Source organism: Falco punctatus (assembly GCF_963210335.1).
Source record: "Falco punctatus genome assembly, chromosome: 3".
Classification (NCBI taxonomy): Eukaryota; Metazoa; Chordata; class Aves; order Falconiformes; family Falconidae; genus Falco; species Falco punctatus.
Genome location: NC_137582.1, coordinates 104099333 through 104120401, shown reverse-complemented (window position 1 = coordinate 104120401; position 21069 = coordinate 104099333). Strand labels below are relative to the sequence as shown.

General features: G+C 50.4%; 1 protein-coding gene across 19 annotated transcripts in view; it reads left to right on the top strand.

Annotated features, from left to right (window-relative positions):
• Window positions 1-1195: 1195 nt before the first annotated feature.
• LOC308061050 (E3 ubiquitin-protein ligase rnf213-alpha-like) overlaps window positions 1196-21069 on the top strand; it is a 46774-nt gene continuing 26900 nt past the window's right edge. The window contains exons 1-26 of one of the 19 annotated variants that reach the window (XM_080380526.1): window positions 1196-1638; window positions 2883-3257; window positions 3360-3448; window positions 4676-4822; window positions 5054-5117; window positions 5521-5566; window positions 5799-5918; window positions 6003-6176; window positions 6865-7085; window positions 7468-7730; window positions 8254-8450; window positions 8837-9007; window positions 9928-10126; window positions 10421-10485; window positions 10766-10961; window positions 11068-11190; window positions 11288-11386; window positions 11527-11655; window positions 11817-12018; window positions 12920-13099; window positions 13646-13777; window positions 13962-14536; window positions 14873-15038; window positions 15179-15396; window positions 16084-16221; window positions 16521-16700. In XM_080380526.1, the coding sequence (XP_080236652.1) occupies window positions 3008-3257; window positions 3360-3448; window positions 4676-4822; window positions 5054-5117; window positions 5521-5566; window positions 5799-5918; window positions 6003-6176; window positions 6865-7085; window positions 7468-7730; window positions 8254-8450; window positions 8837-9007; window positions 9928-10126; window positions 10421-10485; window positions 10766-10961; window positions 11068-11190; window positions 11288-11386; window positions 11527-11655; window positions 11817-12018; window positions 12920-13099; window positions 13646-13777; window positions 13962-14536; window positions 14873-15038; window positions 15179-15396; window positions 16084-16221; window positions 16521-16700 (4344 nt within the window). In that variant the 5' untranslated portion in view covers window positions 1196-1638; window positions 2883-3007. Of the gene's footprint in view, window positions 1639-2882; window positions 3258-3359; window positions 3449-4675; window positions 4823-5053; window positions 5124-5155; window positions 5450-5520; window positions 5567-5798; window positions 5919-6002; window positions 6177-6864; window positions 7086-7467; window positions 7731-8253; window positions 8451-8836; window positions 9008-9927; window positions 10127-10420; window positions 10486-10765; window positions 10962-11067; window positions 11191-11287; window positions 11387-11526; window positions 11656-11816; window positions 12019-12919; window positions 13100-13645; window positions 13778-13961; window positions 14537-14872; window positions 15039-15178; window positions 15397-16083; window positions 16222-16520; window positions 16701-21069 lie in introns of those variants that run through there. The other 18 variants (XM_080380528.1, XM_080380529.1, XM_080380531.1 and 15 more) reach the window with 18 other exon arrangements.

The following is a 21069-nucleotide window of genomic DNA, read 5'->3' as shown; positions in this document are numbered from 1 at the left end:
CAGTGCTCCCGTTTCCACTCCTGTGCTCCCAGTTTGGCTCCAGTGCTCCCAGTGTCACTCCCCAGCTCCCTCCTATTTCTGTCCTAGTCCTCCCAGTGACCCACCAGTGCTCCCAGTGCCCTCCCAGTGTTCCCAGTATGGCCCCCTGCCCACCCCAGTGCTCCCAATTTGGCTGCTTGACCCCTCCAGTACTCCCAGTTTGGCTTCTTGCTTACCCCCGCTCCTCCCAATTCCACCCCAGTGCTCCCATTTCCACTCCTGTGCTCCCAGTTTGGCTCCAGTGCTCCCAGTGCCACTCCCCAGCTCCCTCCCATTTCTGTCCTAGTCCTCCCAGTGTCCCACCAGTGCTCCCAGTGTGACTCCCTGACCCCCCAGTGCTCCCAGTGTCCCCCCAGTGCTCTCAGTGCCGCTCCCTGGCCCCCCCAGTGGTCCATTTTGGCCCCAATGCTCTGACTTTGGCCTTAATGCTCTTCCCAGTACCATTCCAGTGCTTCCAGTTTGGCTTCTTGCTTCCCCCCGCTCCTTCCAATTCCACCCCAGTGCTCCCGTTTCCACTCCTGTGCTCCCAGTGTCACTCCCCAGCTCCCTCCCATTTCTGTCCTAGTTCTCCCAGTGTTCCCCCAGTAGTTTCAGTGCAGCTCCCTGCCTTGTCCCCGCTGCTCCCAGTTTTGCCCTAGTGCTCCTCCCAGTGCCATCCCAGTGCTCCCAGTTTGGCACTAGTGGTCTCTCCAGTGCCATCCCAGTTTTCCCAGTTTGGCCCTAGTGCCCTCCCAGTGCCATCCCAATGCTCCCAGTCTGGCTTTGTGTGGTATGTACAGGGTGTGGGGGTGGGTGTGGGTTTTTGGGCTCAAAGTTCAAGGGTCAGTTGGGGTGGGGGATGTACTCCCCCACCACCCCACCACAGCTCCAACCCCTTCTCCACCACATCCCCCCTCCAGTGATTTGCTCCCTCCACTCACCCCCCTCCCACTCATTGTTGGGGGGGGTGGTCCCTGCAGGTGACGCGTCGGTGGGATTGCAGGAATGTCCCGCCATGGCCAACGTTGAGCAGCGCTGGCAGGGCAGTAACCCCCCCCTGCCCTGCCGTTGGCAGCATGGCACACAGCGGGCGAGGGGCTCATCCTAAGGAACTCACCCCACCCCCTCTTCCCCCCGCCCCAGACCCGTGGTTTGGGGTGGGGGTGGGGATCGAGGGGCTTGGAGACCCCCGAGGACCACCCAATGGGTGGGGATCACCCTCCCAAGGAAGGGGATCGACTGCCATGGGGGTTGGGAATGGCATCGGAGCATTGGGACCATCTCGGAGTGCACAACCACCCCCTCCCGGTGGTCCCCAACAGCAGGGAGACCCCCAAAACCAAACTGGGGGGGGCATGGAGCCACCTGCCCTCCCCCAGCATGGGGGGTGATGGCCAGGGCTTGACCCCCAACCCATTTCCTGGAAGGATGAGGTGTGCCTCCGACTTTTGCTTTCACTTTTCAAGGAGTTTCCAAGAAAGAAGGGAATAAAACGCAGAAATGAGGTAATTCGTGGGGGGTGGGGTGGGGTGAGGGCAGTGGGAGTGGTATAAAAGCCAAGGCCGAGGAGGTGGGAGCGTCGTGAGGAAGACGGCGGCGAGGAAGGTCACAGCTGACCAGGTAAGTGCCGTGGCAGCGCTGCCAGCTCTGCTTCTGCCCCTTCGTGGTGATGCGGCTGCTGCCCCCCACATCCAGCTGTTGGAGCCCAGAAGTGCCCCAAAGGGCTTTTTTCTGAGCCCAAAAGCTCCCTATATCTGTGTTTTTGAACCCAAAACCTCCCTAAATCACTTTTTCTGAGCCCAAAAGCTCCCTGAATCGGTGGTCCGGAGCTGAAAAGTTCCCAAACGACTGGTTTGGACCCAAAAAAACCCTCCTTAAATTGTTTTTTCTGAGCCCCAAAATTCCCTAAATCGGTGTTTCTGAGCCCCGAAGCTTCCTACATCACTTTTTCTGTGCCCCAAAGCTCCCTGAATTGGTGTTTCTGAGCCCCAAAGCTCCCTAAATGGGTGTTTCTGGGCGAAAAAGTTCCCCAAATTGCTGTTTCTGAGCCTAAAAGATCCCTCAGTTCCTGGTTTTGACTCCAAAAACTCCCTAAATTGCTGTTTCTGAGCCCAAAAGCTCCCTAAATTGGTGTTTTTGAACCCAAAATCTCTCTAAATGAATTGTTCTGAGCCAAATAGCTCCCTAAAACACTTTTTTCTGAGCCCAAAACCTCCCTGAATTGGTGTTTCAGAGCCCCAAAGCTCCCTAAACGGATGTTTCTGAGCTGAAAAGTTCCCCAAATTGCTGTTTTTGAGCCCAAAAGCTCTGTAAATTATTTTTTTGGAGCTCCAAATCTCCCTAAGTGCTATTTCTGAGCCCAAAAGCTCCCTAAATAATTTTTTCTTGAGCCCCAAAGCTCCCTGAATTGGTGTTTCTGAGCTAAAAAGTTCCCCAAATTGCTATTTCTGAGCCCCAAAGCTCCCTCAGTTCCTGGTTTTGACCCCAAAGACTCCCTACATTGCTGTTTCTGAGCCCCAAAGCTCCCTAAATAGGTGTTACGGAGCCTAAAAATCCTGAAATTGCCGTCGCTGGACACAAAACCTGAAATTGTTTCTGAGCCTGAAAGCTCCCAAAACGGGTGTTTCTGAGCCCAAAAGCTCTTCAAATCGCTGTTTCTGAGCCCGCGAGCTATCTGGATTGCAGTTTCTAATTGCCAAAGTTCCCTAAATTTTAATTTCTCAGCCCCGATGTTGCCTAAATCGGTGTTTCTGAGCTGAAAAGTTCCCCTAATTGCTGTTTCTGAGCCCCAAAATTCCCCAAATTGCTATTTTTGAGCCCCAAGGCTCCGTAGATCACTTTTTTTGAGCCCCACATCTCCCTAGGTCGGAGTTTCGGCACCCTGAAGCTCCCTGGATCGCCACCTCCGTCCTCTTTTTCCGTCAGGCTCTGGGATTTTGGTTTTCCTGTTCTCTCCCCGCCGTCATCCCCCCAGGTCGGTGCGGCCGGGATGGAGCCCATCCCCCGGGATGGAGGAACCGAGGAGCTTCCCTCGCCACCCCCACCCAGCCAGGGGGGTGAGAGCAGCCCCTCGGCCGGGGACGAAGGTGACAGCGATGCTGGGATGGACCCAATGGCATCTGATGGCCAAAGCTCTGCTCCCGAGGGATGCGAGGACGTCGGGACTGTCCCGGAGGAGGTGGCAGGGGACCAGGAATACGATGGTGACAACACCTGGGAGATGATCCGCAGTGATTCAGGTTATTATATCCAGGGATGGATCCTGATGGGATCAGGGCAGGGAAATGAGGGGGGGTGGGGGAACTCACACCCCCTTCCGCGTCGTGACGCTTCATTTTCAGAGTCATCGGTAGAGGAAGCATCCATGGCGGAAGAGGGAGACTATGATTACGGGCAGGTTGCGGCCACCGAATCCCTCGGCGGAGACGAGGTGGGCGCTCGGGATGCCTCAGGAGCTTGAAACCGGTGTGGGGTTGTTGATTTTTGGTGGGTTTTTTTTGTTTTTTCTTCTGCCCCCCCAAAAAAGATGGAATTCTGGTTTTCCTGGCTGGGCGCCAGGTGTCCTTGGGTTGGGTTTGTGCGCGTTAGTGGAGGGGAGGAAACGCCAGAAGCAGCTTTAGGGCGAGATAAAAACCTTGTGTTTACCGAGAAGGTCAAGCGAGAGCGGATAGAAACAAAGCGAGGAGGAAATCGCCCCCCACCTCCCACGGGGTGGGGGAGGGAAAGGAGGTCCCCCGTGCAAAAACACACACACAAATTCCCTGTGCACACACATGCCTGGACCGCTTTCTCCATTTTTTTTCCCCCATAAAATGGAATTTTTTTCCTTCAAATTGACGTCTCCCGTGGAGGATCGGGTCCGACCAGGGATGGAGCTCGTTGTCCCCATGGCAGCTGGCAGCGTGTTGGCTCGCAGCCAAAAACGGGTGATGGGAGGAAGCTTGAGGTTTCACTCAAACACGTGCAAGATGTGGTATCCCCATCCCCCCACCCCCGAGTCAAGGTTATTAGGTTGGGGGAGGGGGAACAACTTGGCGGGGGGAGGGGAACCCAAGTGACCAAAGTCACGCTCTACCCGACGTCAACTTGGGATGGGGGTGGACCCCAAGTGAGCAAAGTGAGCAACATCATTCTCCATCATAAAAATAAAAACATCAGGGGACCTGGGGGAGGTGGGGGTGTTTTCTTTGAGCGGGGGACCTGCCCCTCCCCCACACTTCAGGAGGTGGGCGAGTGATTTCTGCCGTCTTTTGTTTTCATCCCCTCTTGCTGGGGCCTGACTTGGCAAACAGAGTTTTTTTATCTTGTCCTAAAGCTGCTTCTGCATTTCCTCCCCTCCCACAGTGCCGCCGTTGAAGTCCAGGACTCCAGCCAAAGACCCAGAGGGCCAACGGTGGCTGGAAAGCAGCCACCTGGCGCTTGGCCAATAAACCTGACTGGGGGAGGGCGGGAGTGGTGGAATATTTGGCCACCACTGGGTTAGAGGTGCAGGGGAGGTATCTCTGGGGGCTTAGCATCGCCAAAGTGGTTCCACGCTGGTCGGGTTGTGGTCTTGAAGGAGTTGTACCCCTGGTTGTGGCTGCACCACGCACTGAGGTGACTCTGACGTTCCTCCAAATGCTCTCGTGACCGCCAGTGACTCCGTTCTCCTCCTCAGGCTCCTGTGGTCCCACCATGGGATGAGAACCAGATCCAGCACATCCCTGTGCACCACTACGTGGCGGTGGAGGAGGAGAGTTACCAGAACACCAGCGTCCATCCAAAGGGAGCTCTGGGGCAGGAGGAGAAGCATCTCGGGAAACTGGTGAGTCCACTGCGGCTTTCAAAGCTCATGGCCAAAGCTCTTGGAGGACAAGGGTTGAGTTTTCCATGCCATGACAGCGTCGTTGGCTTTGATTTTGGAGCTCAACACCCTATAAATGGTAGGGGCAGAAGAAGACCCTGTGCAGCCCTTTGTCTCTCTGGTCTTTTGAGCTCTCAGCTTTTGAACTTGATTTTTTTCCCCTTCAACTCTTCCTGTTGTTCTTTTCTCCAGGAGAAGGTCCCGGGTCACGTGAAGAGGGTGGAGATGACAAACCAGGGGAGCTTCAACCCTGCAGGTGCTGGTGATGACATTGCCTCGGTGACATTGTCTTCTCTGATGATAAATCGGGTGCTGAGTCACGTCGGTATTGGGTCTGGGTGACAAGAGCTGGTTGCAAGGTGGAAGCTCTTGGTGATGCCACACCACAAAGCCTTCTGGGCTTCCCCCGGGATCTGCTCAGGGAGGAGGACAAGAAGGGCCATGCCAGTGGCTGCCCATCCCTGTGGCTGTGCCTGAGTGCTGGTGGAGATTGGGGGGACAGGGAAGACCTCACTCTTAGAGTAGGTTGGGGTTCCTTTCCCAAGAAGACCATGACCACGCTACCAGGAGCACCCCACCTCTTCCCTGGTAATCCTGGGTTCTACCTTTCCTTGGCTTGCCACCGTCTTTGGAGGCGTTAATTGATTCTTTGTCCTCGGTTGCAGGTGACCAGGAGATCAGAAGCAGCCCAGGATCTTCCAGCAGGTTTGTTGCATGGAGGGACGTCATCACTGAAGGCTTTGAGGTTGGATCTGGAGGGCTGGAGGTCCAGCAGCTCCCCAGGGGAAGGGGTTGCGGGTGGAAGGAGATGCAGTTTGGGCATCATTAGGTTCCCTTTGCCCCCTCCACCATCCCACTCGTGGTCAGCACAGAGAAACCCCCGGGATGTCTTTCCACATCCTCTTCCCCCACCCAAGTGGTCGGTGCTTGCTCCGAGGCAACCAGGTCTTTCTGAAATACTGTGGAGTAACCAAGAGGTCTTCAGCAGGGGAGGCGATGAAGATGCGGGGGACGCACAACCTTCGGGGATGTTGGTCAAGAGCCAACCACAGTGGTTGTGAGTGATGGGGCAGGGGAAGGGGGGGAAGGGGGATGAAATCAAGGAGGACGCAGCGGGGACCCACCACCTCTGTTCCAATAGCTGCCAGCCCAGCCCGTATCTGTTCAGTGGACCTAGACCACCGCAAGACACCATGACCCTGGAGTTTGTCGCTGTGTTGGCAGCTCACTATGACTTTGACTCAACATTGAAGATCTGTGTCCTCTTATACAAACAGCCCAATGTCTGCGTAGAGTTTGCCAGAATGGTCAAAAGGTAAAAAAAAAAAACCACCCCACCCCAATGGTTGAAATTATGCTCGGGAGGTGTTTCAGCTCCAGGCTGAGGGACCTTGTTACAGGTTCCTACAGAGGTTGGAGGTGAACCCCCAGGTGGAGACACCCCAATAGAGTTGTAGCACTTAGTGGTGGCTCCTCCAACCTCCTGATCACTCACGGAGCCACCGTTTTGGCTGGGGCCAGGCTCCTTCAGCCCCATGTGAGGATCTGAGCTGGGCTGTTTGGTTTAATTAGTCCTCTGGCTGATGAACCCAGCTGTGGATTTCTCCCTGATGTTTCCAAGGTCAACGATGCCTTGTCAGATGAGCCAAATCTTGACTGTAGGTTTGAGGTTGACCATCAGGATCAACCTGAGGCCAACGATCCCCTTCTCGTTCTCTTCTGGAGGGAACAGAGGGATCATGGGCAGACAGTTGGTTGGGGGATGACCATCAAGGTCAACCTGTGAGGTCAACGAGCTCCTTCTCGTTCTCTTCTGGAGGAAGCATAGGGATTATGGGCAGACCATTGGTTGGGGGCTGACCATCAAGGTCAACCTCCGAGGCCAATGACCTCCTTCTTGTTCTCTTCTAGAGGGAACAGAGGGATCATGGGCAGACAGTTGGTTGGGGGATGACCATCAAGGTCAACCTGAGGCCAACAACCTCCTTCTCGTTCTCTTCTAGAAAGACCAGAGTGATCACGGGCAGTGCTACAATCCCCCTTTCTGACCTGCAAGAAGTCATCTTTTATAAATACGGCCTCGTGAACACCTTCCAAGGAGACAGGCCCTGTGTGTTAGAGCAGATTTCTGCAGACAACTTGAACGTGCCAGAGACCTTCAAGCACAGAAATACTTCTTTATATCGTGTCTTGAATGTACCCAAAACTGAGATCAAAGCCGACAGTAAGTGCTGCTACTCACCCCCAAAGTCACGACCAGACGTGATGGTGATGGCGGTAGCCTATGTCTAAGCCTGGTTTATTAATCGTAATTTATTTAATTTCACCGGGAAACTTCACGCTTTAGTGTTTAAGTGTGGATTTTTTTTTGCTGGAATTGGTTTATTACGGGAGGTTTCAAGCTGCAGGTGGATGAGCTGCTCATGCAAATAAGGGTTTTTTTTCCCCTCACAATAAAACTCACAGCTGGCACCCAAGTCAAATCCCTTCTGGAAAATGGGTGGCACCTCTTGGGCTGGAGAAATGTGTGGATCTTTTTGTGCTTTTGGAGCTCAGCTGAGCTTGGTGTCTACGTTTTGTTCCCAAACTCTTCCTTCTTTCCCCAGAAACATGGACTATTTTTGAACACATTGAATGCCATTTCCCCACCATCAGCACCCACAGATTAAAACAAATACCCAGAAAATCGTCCAGGTGGAAGTTGCAGATGGAACACCTGGAGCAGAGTTTCACTGTTCACACGATCTCCTGGAATTTCCTTGAGAATATGGAGAGGAAACTGGATAGGTACGAGGAAAGCAGCCATGTCTGTCTTTGGGATGCCGAGAAAGAAGAAATTTTTGGGACCTTCATTCCAGATATGGAACTGGTAAGCGTCCACCAAAACCCCCGGGGAGCTGGCTAAGTGGTGACCCTCATCTTGGGGGACAGTTTGTACATTGGAGTGGGGAAGCTAAGACCCTTGTCCTGCCTGGCATATTTAGCACGTAGGACCTTCCTGGATGGTTTTATTCCACCGGGAATAAATAATTTCTCTCTAGGGAGGTGCCATGGAAGGTGCCCCCAGACAGCAGCATCTTCCACCTCCCATCCTTCTCCCAGGACCAGGGGAGAGAATGAGTTGAAAGAAACTTTCAAAGCTCATCTAGTCCAACCCCTTTCCATGGGCAGGGATGTCTTCCACTAGATCAGGTTGCTCAAAGCCCCACCCAACCTGACCTTGAACACTGCCAGGGACGGGGAAGATGTCCTTGTCCACAGCAGAGATGGTCCTTGAAGGTCCCTTCCAACCTTAACCCAACCCAACCCATTCTATGACCTTCCAGTAGATCAGAGAAAAAAGTATCTTGTCCAGCCTGGTGAGATGCCCTCTCCTTCTTCTTCTTGTCCAGGTGAAAAACAGTATCAGAAACTTCACACAAAGAATCATCAAAATGAAGGACCCTAAACTTCTTAGGCTCCTGTTTGCCTTTCACACCTTGTTTCGCTATAAGTTCTCCCTCAGCCAGGAGCTCATCGACATGGCTGGAAAGCACCTTGAGGTTATGGACTACAACCAAAACGTATATGAAGATCTGAGAGGGAAAAGGTAATTTATATTTGTCAACCCACTTGCTCAGAGCAACGACACCTTGAAAGGTTTGAGGCTCAGCTCAGTTGTCCCCATGTGTCACTTTGGGTGCCACGTGCTATCCCAAGGAGTCTTTGAGGGTATGCAAACCATGGTTGGTGGCTTCCAGCCTGGTGAGTCCCTGTTGGGTACCCTGGGCACCTTGAAGATCGGTCAGTGTCTTTGATATTGGTTGTCCTGCGGAACCATCTCAGTCTGAGCTCTTTCCAGGTAACTGCCTGCAGGAAGGATGGATTCTGCAGCGTGTTGTGGGAGAAGACCCCATCCCATGTTGGCACATGTCTCCCACTGGCATCCCAGAGGTTGGTTATGGGAAGTTTGACTTTTTTGCACTCTTTTTGCAGCAAATACTTTCCAGCTTTGAAGAACATGTGTCTCAGGACCACTAACAGCACATTGTGGATCTGGTTGGTCCCGCTGCTCTATGCGATCAACGAGAAGATGGAGGACTCCTTTCTGTGTGAACTTCCTTCAGAAGCCTTCAAACAGCTGAGGAGGAGTGAAGACAAGCAAAGGTGAGTCTGAAAAGCTGAGGTAGGATCTGGATAATGAACTGTCCGGCTCTTCAAAGCGCTTTTTGTTCCTTCTGCTTGGTGTCTACTCAAGGAGCTGCCCCTTCTCCTTGGTGTGCTGTGTCCCCTGTCCTGGTGGGTATTGAAGGAACATTGGTGGGACCTCAAGGGGAGGATGGAGCCAGACGACATGCGGTCTTATCCAGACAGCTGAATGGGAATAGTCCTGGGGGAGAGAATGAGTTGAAAGAGACTTTCAAAGCTCATCTAGTCCAACCCCTTTCCATGGGCAGGGATGTCTTCCACTAGATCAGGTTGCTCAAAGCCCCACCCAACCTGACCTTGAACACTGCCAGGGATGGGGAAGATGTCCTTGTCCACAGCAGAGATGGTCCTTGAAGGTCCCTTCCAACCCTAACCCAACCCAACCCATTCTATGACCTTCCAGTAGATCAGGTTGCCCAAAGCCTCGTCCAACCCAAACTTGAACACTTCCAATGATGGGGCACCCACAGTGCCTCCAGGCAACCTGTTCTGGTGTCTCCCTATCCTCATTGCGCAACGTTTCTTCCTTAAGTCTGATCTAAATCCACCTTCTTTCAGTCTAAAGCCATTGCCCTGGCCCGGGTGCAGGACCTCGCACTTAGCCTTGTTGAACTTCATGAGGCTGGCACGGGCTCACTCCTCCAGCCTGTCAAGGTCACTTGAACCCTCAGTTTTGTCCTAATGACCTCAAAGTGGGTGAATTTCCAAAAATTCCTGCTTTTCCATGTAGTCACTCACTGTCAGGCTCCATCTCCTCCTTCTAACCCCCAGTTGCCCTGGCTGTTGGTCACCACTGTGTCTACTGGTCATCTCAAACACCACCAATGTACTTCCTGGTCCTCCAAAGTTCATCTGATGTTCTTGACCTGCTTTCCTAGGGAAGTCCTCAAGATGATACAGGCTCACAAGACCTTGATCGGAAGATGTGATCTGCTAGCAAAGCAGGTGGTGGAGATGTTGGCCCTGAAGAACTTTTCCAGGGACCCTCTGCCTGACATTCAGCTTTCACTGCAGCTCCTCTTGGAGACCTTGAACGAGCACATCATGAGCGCCCGTGAAGCCTCATTACAAGTCTCTGTAAGCACAAACTGACTGATGGAAGGCCTTCTTCTGCTCTGCAGGGAGTGGTGGGTCTGTTTAAAAGTGGGTCAGCACTTGTCCGTGGTTCCTACAGAGATTTTCAGCAGGGCTGAAGGACTTAATTGTAGAAACTTGGGGTTAGAGCTGAATCCTGTGACCAGACAAAAGGAAATCCCTTTAATCTCACCAGGAAACTTCACGCTTTAGTGCTTAAGTGTGGAAGCTCCTCAGCTGCAGGAGCAGAAGACTTCTTAATGCTTCTCCTCGATGTCTTTCTGTCCTCTGTTTCAGGAAGATGATTGGAACGTGGCTTTGAAATGCATCATCACCAGGATGGACTCCTGGTTAAAGAACTTGTGAGTCAAACCTCCTTGAGAGGGGCAGGTGCTGCACCATTTCCATAAAGGGTCTGGGGAGGGATGGATGGAGCCCCAGCTGGGCAGAAAGAGGGTGGCTGATGTGGCTTGCCCATTGCTTTTTTGACATCTTTAACCCCATGGCTGGAGAGCGTGGACGCCCACAAGGGTCACATCCTATGAATCTGCCTGCGCATCCCAGCTGCAGAGAGTGTCTGTGGTCAGGCAGCAACTGTGAAAGGAGCTGCAAGAAGTGTTTGGTTCTTTCCTGTGCCCACAGTTGCCAGCAGGGGTCTTCAAAGCAATGCCTGAAGCCTGTGGATGACCACGAGGTCTTGCGTTGTCTGAATTTGGTGTACCTCTCACTGAACAAGTTCTTGGGCATGCCGGAATTGGTGCCGTTCAGCTCCATGAAGTTAATGCTGCAGATACTGGGGTTGTTTGCCGACAAAGAGCATTTACTGCAAGTGAACCAGGTGAGAACAAGGTCTGCAGCTTCTGTCAGGAGGGCTTGGCCTCCTGCTTGTAGCTGAGGAGAGCCCAGAGCTTCTGGCTCACGCTTCTGTTCTTTAATTTCTCAAGGAATTCCAGCAACTTTCTTCGGTGGAAAGTTTTGCAGAGTTTTCACTTGTAATCACGCCGTGGCTCAAGAAATACTTTCACAGGGTACCCACGGATGAGAAATCCTTCCTGAAGAACATGGGGGTGAGTGATGAGACCCAGAGGCTGACGTGAGCCACAACCCTTGGTAGATCTGGGTGTTCCTCCGGGTCAGCTGATGGGTTTGGCTCTTCCTCCGTAGACGTGGCAGCAACTGCTTTCGCTGAAGATTGTCACTGTGCAGTGGACTGGTTGGTGGCGGGGCTTGATCCACACCATGTTTAAGGAATGGATGAAGAAGGTGAGTCATGGAGATCCTCCAGCTGGCTGGGGAGGATGCTCCTGGTCTTTGCCACGTTCAGTTTTGCCTCGGTCACTGAACTTGAGCAGGTTGGTGAGGACCCAGAAAGCAGCTGCCTCTTAAACATTTCCTTGCTGTAGATTTGTGACAAACACCTCATAGACTTCTGCTCGGCCTTCCTGAAAGTGGGAAACAATGTTGATGTAGACTTGGAGAACTGCTTTATGAATCGTGTCATCCAGTGCATCGGAGACCTCGACAAAATTGAGGTAGGAGAGCTGCCACTCCTCCTTGGGCTGCTGGAGGCCTCTACACTCCACTTCAACAACTCTTACTGGTTGTGCTGGGTTAAGAGAGCAGGGAAAGGTCTTTCTGAAAGAGCCACAAGTCCACAAAGTCCCTAAAGAGGAGAAATTTCTCATCTTTCCAGGAATCCAAGCTCAACTCCATGATATCTGTGTCCCTCAAGATGAGAAACCCAGCTGTTAAGAGGCTGCTTTCTGTTCTCATTGAGAAAATGTGTTTGCCAATGAAGAGCCTGGGAAGTGTCAACAGGTTTGATGGGAGCACTGGTCCCGTTCTTGCAAACCTGCTCAACAGTCTTGGGATCTGCCATCTCATTTCCACTGCCCGTGAGTGTCCCCTGAGTGGTTTTCTTGGGAGAAGCTCCTGGTTTGTAAGTGAGCTAGGTGGGAAGACCAGGTCTTTTAGCAGGGACCTTCCAATTTTGTTGACAACACAAAATGGGAGCGGGGGGAAAAATAATCTCCCACGCTAGAGAAGCGGAGTTTCATGTTTCATTCCAGGAATGGAGAAACATCTTGATTTCTTTATCCCATCACAACGCTATTTTGTTGCATGCTCAGTGAGTGTGGGGATGGATGTCAAGGGGGATGACTGATGCAGCCAGAGCATGTCCATGCAGAGAGAGTCAAACATTAGAAGGAGACAGAGGTGGTAGCATCACCATGCTTAAAGGGTTTCTGTTGGACAAATCCTGGTCTGAGGCCAGTGTTGGCCCTTCTGTGATCAGGAGATGGAGGAGAGGGCAACTTGTGGCTGTTGCTCCCTGCTATGACTTCTGGCACCATCAAAAAGACTCTGGGCTTGTTGTCTCAATAGCTGCCCTTCCCTGTAGTAGCTGTTGGCTGTGGTGGGTTTGTCCCTTCACCTCCCCTTGGCCAGAACAAAGCTGCACAGCATCTTCTTCTGTGTCCCAGTCCCTCTTGGAAGCCCTTCATGTCCATTGGAGCTGCCTGTCCAGCCTCAGATGCCCAATCTCCTAGGTGGTCCCCATGTTTTGTTTCAGGCTGGGGGAGCTACATGGGTTTCCCAAAGGAAATCTGGGTTCTTCCCAAGGTGCTGGTTTTGATGGTTGAGCTAGAAAGCAATCATGCATCTGGCCTCCACACCGGTGATGTGACGGACCTCTGCAAACTGGGAGCTGATGGGTCTTCTTGAGGATCTGTCTTCAAAGGAAATACAGGAGGGAAACCACCGGCTGTCTTTCACCAGGCTTTATTTATGTTCCAGGAGACTTGAGCCACAAGTATCAACTTCAGCTCAGCAGCGACGCGCAAGCCCTCCTTTTCCAGGTGAACCAACTCCTCACCTTCGTGGGACATCACCTTCTCTTGGGAGACATTCCCTTCAGTATCCTCCGCAACATCTTAGAGCATGAGGAGCAGTTTAGGAAGCTACTGTGCACCTGTGGTAGGTTCACAGTTTCCAACTTGAGTGTGTTTTCATAGCGATGTGGCCAACGGGAAATCGATCTGCTGGGTAATGATCTAAAACACAAAGAAAACTGAAAATTACCTGCAATGGAAATCCAAAAATCAGAAGTAAAACGTAGTAGTTGGGGAGATTTTAAGCACTTTGAGAGGAGGAAGGAGTGAAAACGTTGGGTTGTTGGGTTTTATTTTTAATGCAGTTAAAGTTTTGGGGTGTCAGTGGAATTTATTTCAAGGATTGTGGTGGTGTAGCTTCCTGCATGCCTTGCCTTCAAGACCATTGTGAACTCCATCTCTGTTCTATCAAAACCCAGAGCCCAGAGGGAAGAGGGATATTCCTCCAATTCTGCTCCGAGAGTAAACTGAAATACTAATTTTGTGGGTTTTTTTTTTTTTTTTGTTTTGTTTTTTTGTTTTTTTTGTTTTTTTTTGGCAGGGGTTATGTTTTGTGCAGCTTTTTTTTTCTTACTAAGAGGTTCTCCTTCATGTCTGGGGTCTTTTTTTTTTCTTTTTTTTTCCCCTCCAGATTCCTCTTTCTCTTGCTGTATAACAAAAGTGTTGGAGGTCAGGAAGCAGGAGTATGAGCAACTGGAACAGCAGAAGCAGCAAAGATGCTCCTTTCTCCAGCTGTGCTGTAGTATAGAAGACATAGTAAAAGGTACTGCTGAGGTTAACGGAGCTCCTTCCGTGGTTGATGAGTGGGGAGATGTCTCCAAAGCCACAGAATCTCCCAGTGGGTGGGAAGGGAATGCAATCATGGGACCCGTTGACTTCAGGGCTCATCTGTGTTGGTGGAGAGAGATGTGACTTGAGCTCCTTCTTGTTGTTCCTACCTGGTTTAGTGGATAGAAGCACCGTGGAGAAAAGCGTCAGGGACAGTGAAAGTTTCAAGGATCAGATGGCGGTGAAGAAGTTCTCCACTGATGGCAAGAGCGAAACAGAATCACACGTCCTTGCCGATTATAGCAACATGATGCAAAAACTTCATGTTGTGGAGAGAAGCCAATGTTTCCGTAGGCTGTGGAAGATGAGAGCAGAGCAGAGCAAAGCCGCAGGACCTGAAGATCGAGTTTTCTCCATAGAAGATGTTCAAGAAAAAATTTATAAGCCAGCTATCGCTGATTTTCAGAAAACCTACCTGTCTCTCAAAGACTTCTCCATCACCCTTGGGACCCTGCAAAGCCAGTTCGAGAAGCTGCTGGAACACAGGGATCAGCTCCTGGAGGAGTTCAAAATCATGGAGGACAGTGAAGGGCCAAGGCATGGGAAAGCTTACTGGATCACCGGTGCGGTGGAGAGGATTGAAAACTACCTGACCCTGTCCAAAGTGGTGAACACTGCCAAGATCATCGATGCTTTGAGACAGATGCTTCGGCTGGAGGGGGATTTCCAGATTCTCAGTGACCTGACGAAATACGTACGTAGGAGATGCGTTGGGCATCTGTGTTGGCTGCTCTTGGGAAAATCCATGTAGGCAGATCCATGTGGTAGCTTGTAATTAAATCCTATCAGATGTGGTTCCTTCCTCCTGGATTTGACTGGAACGGTAGGCTGAAGGAATTACTTCCAGCTGCCTCATGGAGGCCCACAGGGATGAATTAAAGAGCAGACTTGAGTCTGAGGCCAAGATCTCATCTGGTTTGGGGAGGATGAGGTAGAACCCAGCTGCTTTCCTTCTCTTCCCAACAGACACACGTTTTTTGTTTACTTATATATATATATATATATTTTTTTTTTTTTGGGGGGGGTCCAGGAAGAGCAAGAATTCCAGAAGAAGCGACTTGATTTTATGACCCCAGACTTAATGAATGTGAAAAAAAGTTTGAGTGACATTCCCCAGGGAGTCTTGGACTTTTTGAAGGCACTTCTGGAATGTGCAAGGAAAGGTTTTACCTCCTGGATCAAGACCATAATAAAAGGTGGGCTGGAAGGGAGGAAGTCATCAGATACAACAGAGGGAGACACTTAGTCCTTGTCCCTGCATCCAACAGAGCGTTACCTGGCTCGGAGCACAGAAATCCGACTGCCTTTCTTACTTTTCTTTATTTTTTCTCCCCAGACAAGACAGAAATCCCTGTGTTTGTGGAGCTGGCATCGATTTCTGCAGGTGAAAACGACATGGATATCGACAGAGTGAGGTTCTTCCGTGATGCCATGGCTGCTTCTGCCCCCATTGTGTTGGACCTGAGTCCCACCGCTGGGTTTGATCAGTTCTTTGCAGCTCTGTCTTTCATCAAAGCAGCCATTGTGAAAGACAGCAAGCTTCCCAAGAAGCTGGTAAGTCTTTAAGTCCCGTGTCCAAAAGTCACCTGGACACTTGCTGTGAGGCTGAGTTGCTCACATGTAGGTGTCTGATGCCATGTCAGATGGTTTCCCCAGGACATCGATGTGGGCCTGGCAGGACCTGGGCAAAGGCTTTGCTCTTTTTGGAGTGCAGGCCTGGTGGAACATCTCAAATGACCTTACACACACGTGGGCAACTGGAGGAGACCCAGCAGGTGGTGTGAATAGCAGGAAACAAGTTATGGAGTCTACGATGTAGTTGAGGTTGGAAGGGACCTCTGGAGGTTGCCTGGTCTAAATCCCCTGCTTGAAGTGGGGTCAGGGAGCAGGTAACTCATGGCCATGTCTAATTGGGTTTTGAGCATCTCCAAAGCTGAAAGACTCCAGAACCTGCTTCAGCAGTTGATAGAAAGGCTTCATTTAACAGAATCCCTTGTGTTTGTGCTCCGGGGCTGTCACTGAGCCTTCCACTCTGCTCCCCACCACAACCAGAGCAGAGAACGAGCTTGACCACATGCCAACACTCTGGCAGGTTGGGATAGGTCCAGCTCTGGGGCTGTGTCTCCTCAGCAGGCATGGGAAACCCCATCCTCAAAAGAAATGGTCACAGAACCCCCACCTGCCTCAACTCTGGGCCCTTCCAGCTGGTTACGGGGTTTCCCTTTGGTTCTTCTTTTGCAGAAAGATTCCTGTGACAACAGGGAATGGATACAGATGGTTCACGACTCTCATGGCTCCGTGGAGCGTTCTTCCATGTCTCAAGCCAGAAGCATCAACAGAAATGGGATTTTTACCATCTCGGCACCTCCAAAATTCAAGGTAAAGGGTCTCCAAGATGGTTTCTTGTCCAGCTGTATTTTCATAATGCTATGGGGAGGAAAGATCTTTCTTGAAATCAACCTCCGATGAGCGTGCCAAGTTGCCAATAGATCTCCAGGTGGGTTGCAAGTAGTGCCACCAATTTCCTCATAAACTGTGAGGATTATCAGTGGGAAACAGGCTTTTCTTTCCTCCAAAGGAAGTGGTAAAAGATGCGTAGAGTCCTGATGTGCAGCATCTCAACTCAAAGCTGTGTAAAAGGCCGTGTGGTGATGCTGATTGTCTTCTCTGCCTTCCAGGCTATGCTTGAGGACTGCATCTCATTGCGACTGCTGAATGACAGTGAGGAGACCACATCTCCACCAGATCAGAAGGCCAAGAAATACAGTTTGTCTCAGCTCACGGAGCTCCAGAACAAGCTTATGTTGATTGCCACCAAGGTTGAGCATGGCAGAGAGGAGGCAAACCGTTTCTTGGAGGTAAGTCACAGCGCAGCACCAACATCTACCTGAAAAATGGTGGCTATTGGGCTTGGGATTTTGCTGGAATTATTTCCAGGAGACTCATCCATGACCTGCAGTGCCAGCCCTTCAGGAGCAGAGGTGTTGCTCTAGGATGGTGCCCCCTTCCCAAGCTACAGGATGAGATTTGCTTCCCTCAGCATTGTTCCTCACTTGTGGTGCCCAACAGCCCATCCAAGACTTCATACTTCTCTGTGGAGGGACTATAGAATGGTTTGGGTTGGAAAGAACCTTTGAAGACCGTCTGGTCCACCCCCCAGCATCATGGACAGGGACACCTTCCACTAGACCAGGTTGCTCAAAGGTCTCCCCTCAGCCTCCTTTTCTCTGGGCTGAACACCTCCAGTTCCCTCACCTGCTCCTCATCAGACTTGTGCTCCAGACCCTTCACCAGCTCCGTTGCCCGTCTCTGGACACGCTCTAGCACCTCAGTGTCTTTCTTGCGGTGAGTGGCCCAAAACTGAACACTAGATCTGAGGTGCGGCCCCACCAGTGCTGAGCACAGGGGGACAATCATTGCCTTAGTCCTGCTGGTCACGCTATTCCTGATAAAAGCCAGGATGCTGTTGTCCTTCTTGGCCACCTGGGCACACTGCCAGCTCATATTCTTGTGCTAGGCACCTTGGAGCTGGGTGCAATGCTCCCTGTGGGATCTCACCAGAGCGCAGCAGAATCCCATGTGCATTCAGGTTCTTCAGGTGGTCTGGTACCTGGTCTCCTGTGACGGGAGGGACTTCACTTCCCCAGTCTCTGCGGTGGGGTTCAGGGGCTTGAGAGATGTGGGAAATGGAAAACTGAGGCAAAAGATGGAGTATCTTGGTCTCCTCCATGTCGGTTGACACCAGCTCTCCTGTCTTGTTTACCAGGGAGTACGTTTTCTTTTTATAACTTCCTCTTCCGTCCAACGTACCTGTAGATGTCCTTCTTGTTCTTTACTTTCCTTGCCAAACTCAGCCCCAGTTATACCCCAGATTCCCTGATCCCATCACTACACATTCAGGCAGTAGCCCTATATTGTTCCCAGGATAAGTGTCCGTGCTTCCACTGCCCGTGCGTTTTGTTCTTATACTTTAGTTTGATCAGAAGGTTCCTGGTCTCCTGCCTTCCTTGGCTCATTTTGTACACATGGCAATCGAGACCTCTTGCTCTCTAAGAAAAATGTCCTTAAAGAGCTGCCAGCTCCGTTCAGCTCCTTCACCCCTGAGGGCAGTGTCCCAGGTGGTCCCGTCCACTAATTATTTAAACAACTGCAAGTTTGTGCAGCGAATGAAGAGATGGGACGCAGCTTGATGCAAGCAAATGTCAATTTATTGTACAGAAGCACGAGTTTTTATACACTTTCAGAAGCTGCGCGTTTTAAACAGATTGGTTCTTGAAGCTAAGCCTTGCATACTAGGCAATCCCTGATTGGTGGTTAACTGCCAGCAATTAACCGCAAGGTGTTACCTTTCCTTGGCGCCATCTGTCTCCCACTCCCCTGTGCTCTGTAAACATGCCTCATCATGTTAATTGTTGTCTAGACAAGCTCGAGCACATTCCCCTCAGCTAACTGATTGCCGCGCATGGTCCTAGTTTCCAGCCCGCTCCTGCATCTCCCCCTTCCTGTTGCACAAAAAGAACCTTTGAAACCGAACGAGTAAAAACAAGGTATAAGTAATAGTGACGTGCGGAATTAGACTCTATAACTCGAAAGTTATAAAGTAGGTATGTTTATTGCGCGCAGATGCACGGGGGATTGCTCCTCCACAAGTGTGCATACCCGAAGTGATGAACCATCTCACATTTATACAATAAAACAAATGAATATTCAATTAATGCCTATACATATTCGTTACCTAAACCCCGCTTCGTATGTTAATTAGCTTATCAGTCCGTTTCCTGGAATATGGTGGTCTTGCAGGTTTGTAGGTGATTCATGTTCTTGTGACCATCCAATCTTCTTCAGCAAGGAAAGGTGATTCATGTCCTTGTGACCATCCAATCTTCTCCAGCAAGGAGACTTAGCACTCCCTCCCTCTAGATAGCATTTGAATGTCTCTCATCTTTTTCTCATTCTCTTTTAAATAGCCCCTTTGTTAAAGGAAGAGGGGCAGGCGTCTCCTCAAAACTGTAGTTGTCTCCTCAGAGCTGTGTGCCTATGTGACCAGACACCGCACCCATGACTAGTCACCATACCCACATTCCTGAGTAGACATATACAATCACAGTCGGTGTTCCATCGTCCCCATTTCACACTATTTCTCCATATCAATAGAACAAATAAAAAACCAACTGAGACATATTATCAGGGTCAAAATAACCCACTGTCTCTGTTCCGTACAATTATACAATTTCCGCTTTTTGTTTTTGAACAGCTAGTACCAGGTTTGCCATGTTCTGCAGGGCCCTTGCAAACATGACAGCAACCAAGGTAATAGCAAACAAACAATACTGCCAATTGAGTGAATGGATGCCAAAAAGGCTGACATTTTCTCAGATTTTGATAACATGTTGCTGCAATGGGGCGCCTAAAATCCACGCAGCACATACCATCAAAACCCTCACAGCCATGTCCTTGAACTAACAACAAAAAGCAGTGGCAATTTTGACTCACATTCTTAACTGCCTACCAAACAAGGTGATTTAACTCTTTAATGCTTTCCCTGCTGTTACTCTGGGTAAGAGAAGAACCGCTGCGACACGTTCCCATCATAGCCTCCTACTACATTAGCATCTACAGAAAGACAATTATCGACATTCAAAGTGTAAACAGTATCATCTTCTTTTGGATTAACATTACACATAGGTGGAAGGGCACACCAAGAACTGGTTCAGTCAAACAGTTCGAAACATAGCATGCCTTCTCTGAACATACCTCTGGGGTCATTCCCTTCGTTCCCTCTTTTTTTATGCAAAGAGAAACACTTCCACCAAAACAGAGAAGCCCCTATTTACATCTCTGAGCCCGGACACAAACTGCAGCTGTATGCTCCACCAGGCTCAGGGCAGAAATCATTCATGTAGTTACATAGCTATGTATCTCTACAAGCGTGCAGACACCTATTAAACACTAGATAACCATGTTTATCTTTCCTATTCTCCTTCACAATACCTAGTTGTTCTCTCATTATGAATCCTCCCTTCCCCCACTGCTTTGCCTAACTCTTTAACAGCCTCGTATTGCACAGGCTGCCACTCTCGAGGTTGATCTGTCTGATAAAATACTGAACATGCCATAGCGACTCCCAAAACCCCTCACTTAAGTGTTTCCCACTTGCATTCCTGCCACCAATCCCTCAGACCCCCTTTCACCCTCCCCAAAAATACAATCAATGCATCAGGAGAGACGAGGGGGTGGGGGAAAGGTCTAGCTCCTTTTCCAGATCTATAGGACCTGGATCAAAAGGTTTATCAGTGTCAATAAAATCATTGTCCGAGTTGTCCTGTTCCCGTGCTTGGTCCTGTGTTGTGAGGGTCGCTGCAGTCAGTGACAGAAGCTTTGGGGGCAGAGGAGGTGTGGACAGAATCACCATCGCTGACTGTGTCTTGAGAAGAGTCGCGCTGTCGGTGGAATTTACAGCTTCCTCTGGTTTAGCACCGTTAGAATTAGTCCATACTTGGCAAAGAGTAGTCAGAATTTGCCACCAAGATGCTAAATGCATTCCCGACACGGAGCTCCCCTCCGCAGCAGCATCATACAATTGGCTGCTGTATGTACACACTTTCATTCTTTCAAAGTCTCTAAAGTTTCTTGGCTGCTCACCTGTCTCGATGAATACAGGTGTTATCCTCGGGGTTTAGGTTGTCCGCCTGGTCCAGACAGCAAGACGATCGTTCAGCCAAGCCGTCTCCTCCAGAACACAGCCCTCTTCCACGAGCTGTCTTTTTTCTGTCCTTATTCTTCCAAGGTTTCGGAACACCACCATAGGGGTCACCATTTGAGGAGATTCATGAGTCCATATACATCTCTTTCTGGGGACGAAGCCTGATTCCCCATTATGGATTTCCCACAGCTCACCTCTGAACTCTGGAGGGATTTCTGGCCGGCTCCTGCTTCCTTTCAGCAGATCATTCAAAGTTCTGTGGGATTCACTGCATGTCACTCAGATAGGCGATTCGAGAGCCCTTCACGTTAGATCCTTAAACGGATCACGTCGGGGTCACCAATTTGCGGCGAATGAAGAGACGGGATGCAGCTTGATGCAAGCAAATGTCAATTTATTGTACAGAAGCACGAGTTTTTATACCCTTTCAGAAGCTGCGCGTTTTAAACAGATTGGTTCTTGAAGCTAAGCCTTGCATACTAGGCAATCCCTGATTGGTGGTTAACTGCCAGCAATTAACCGCA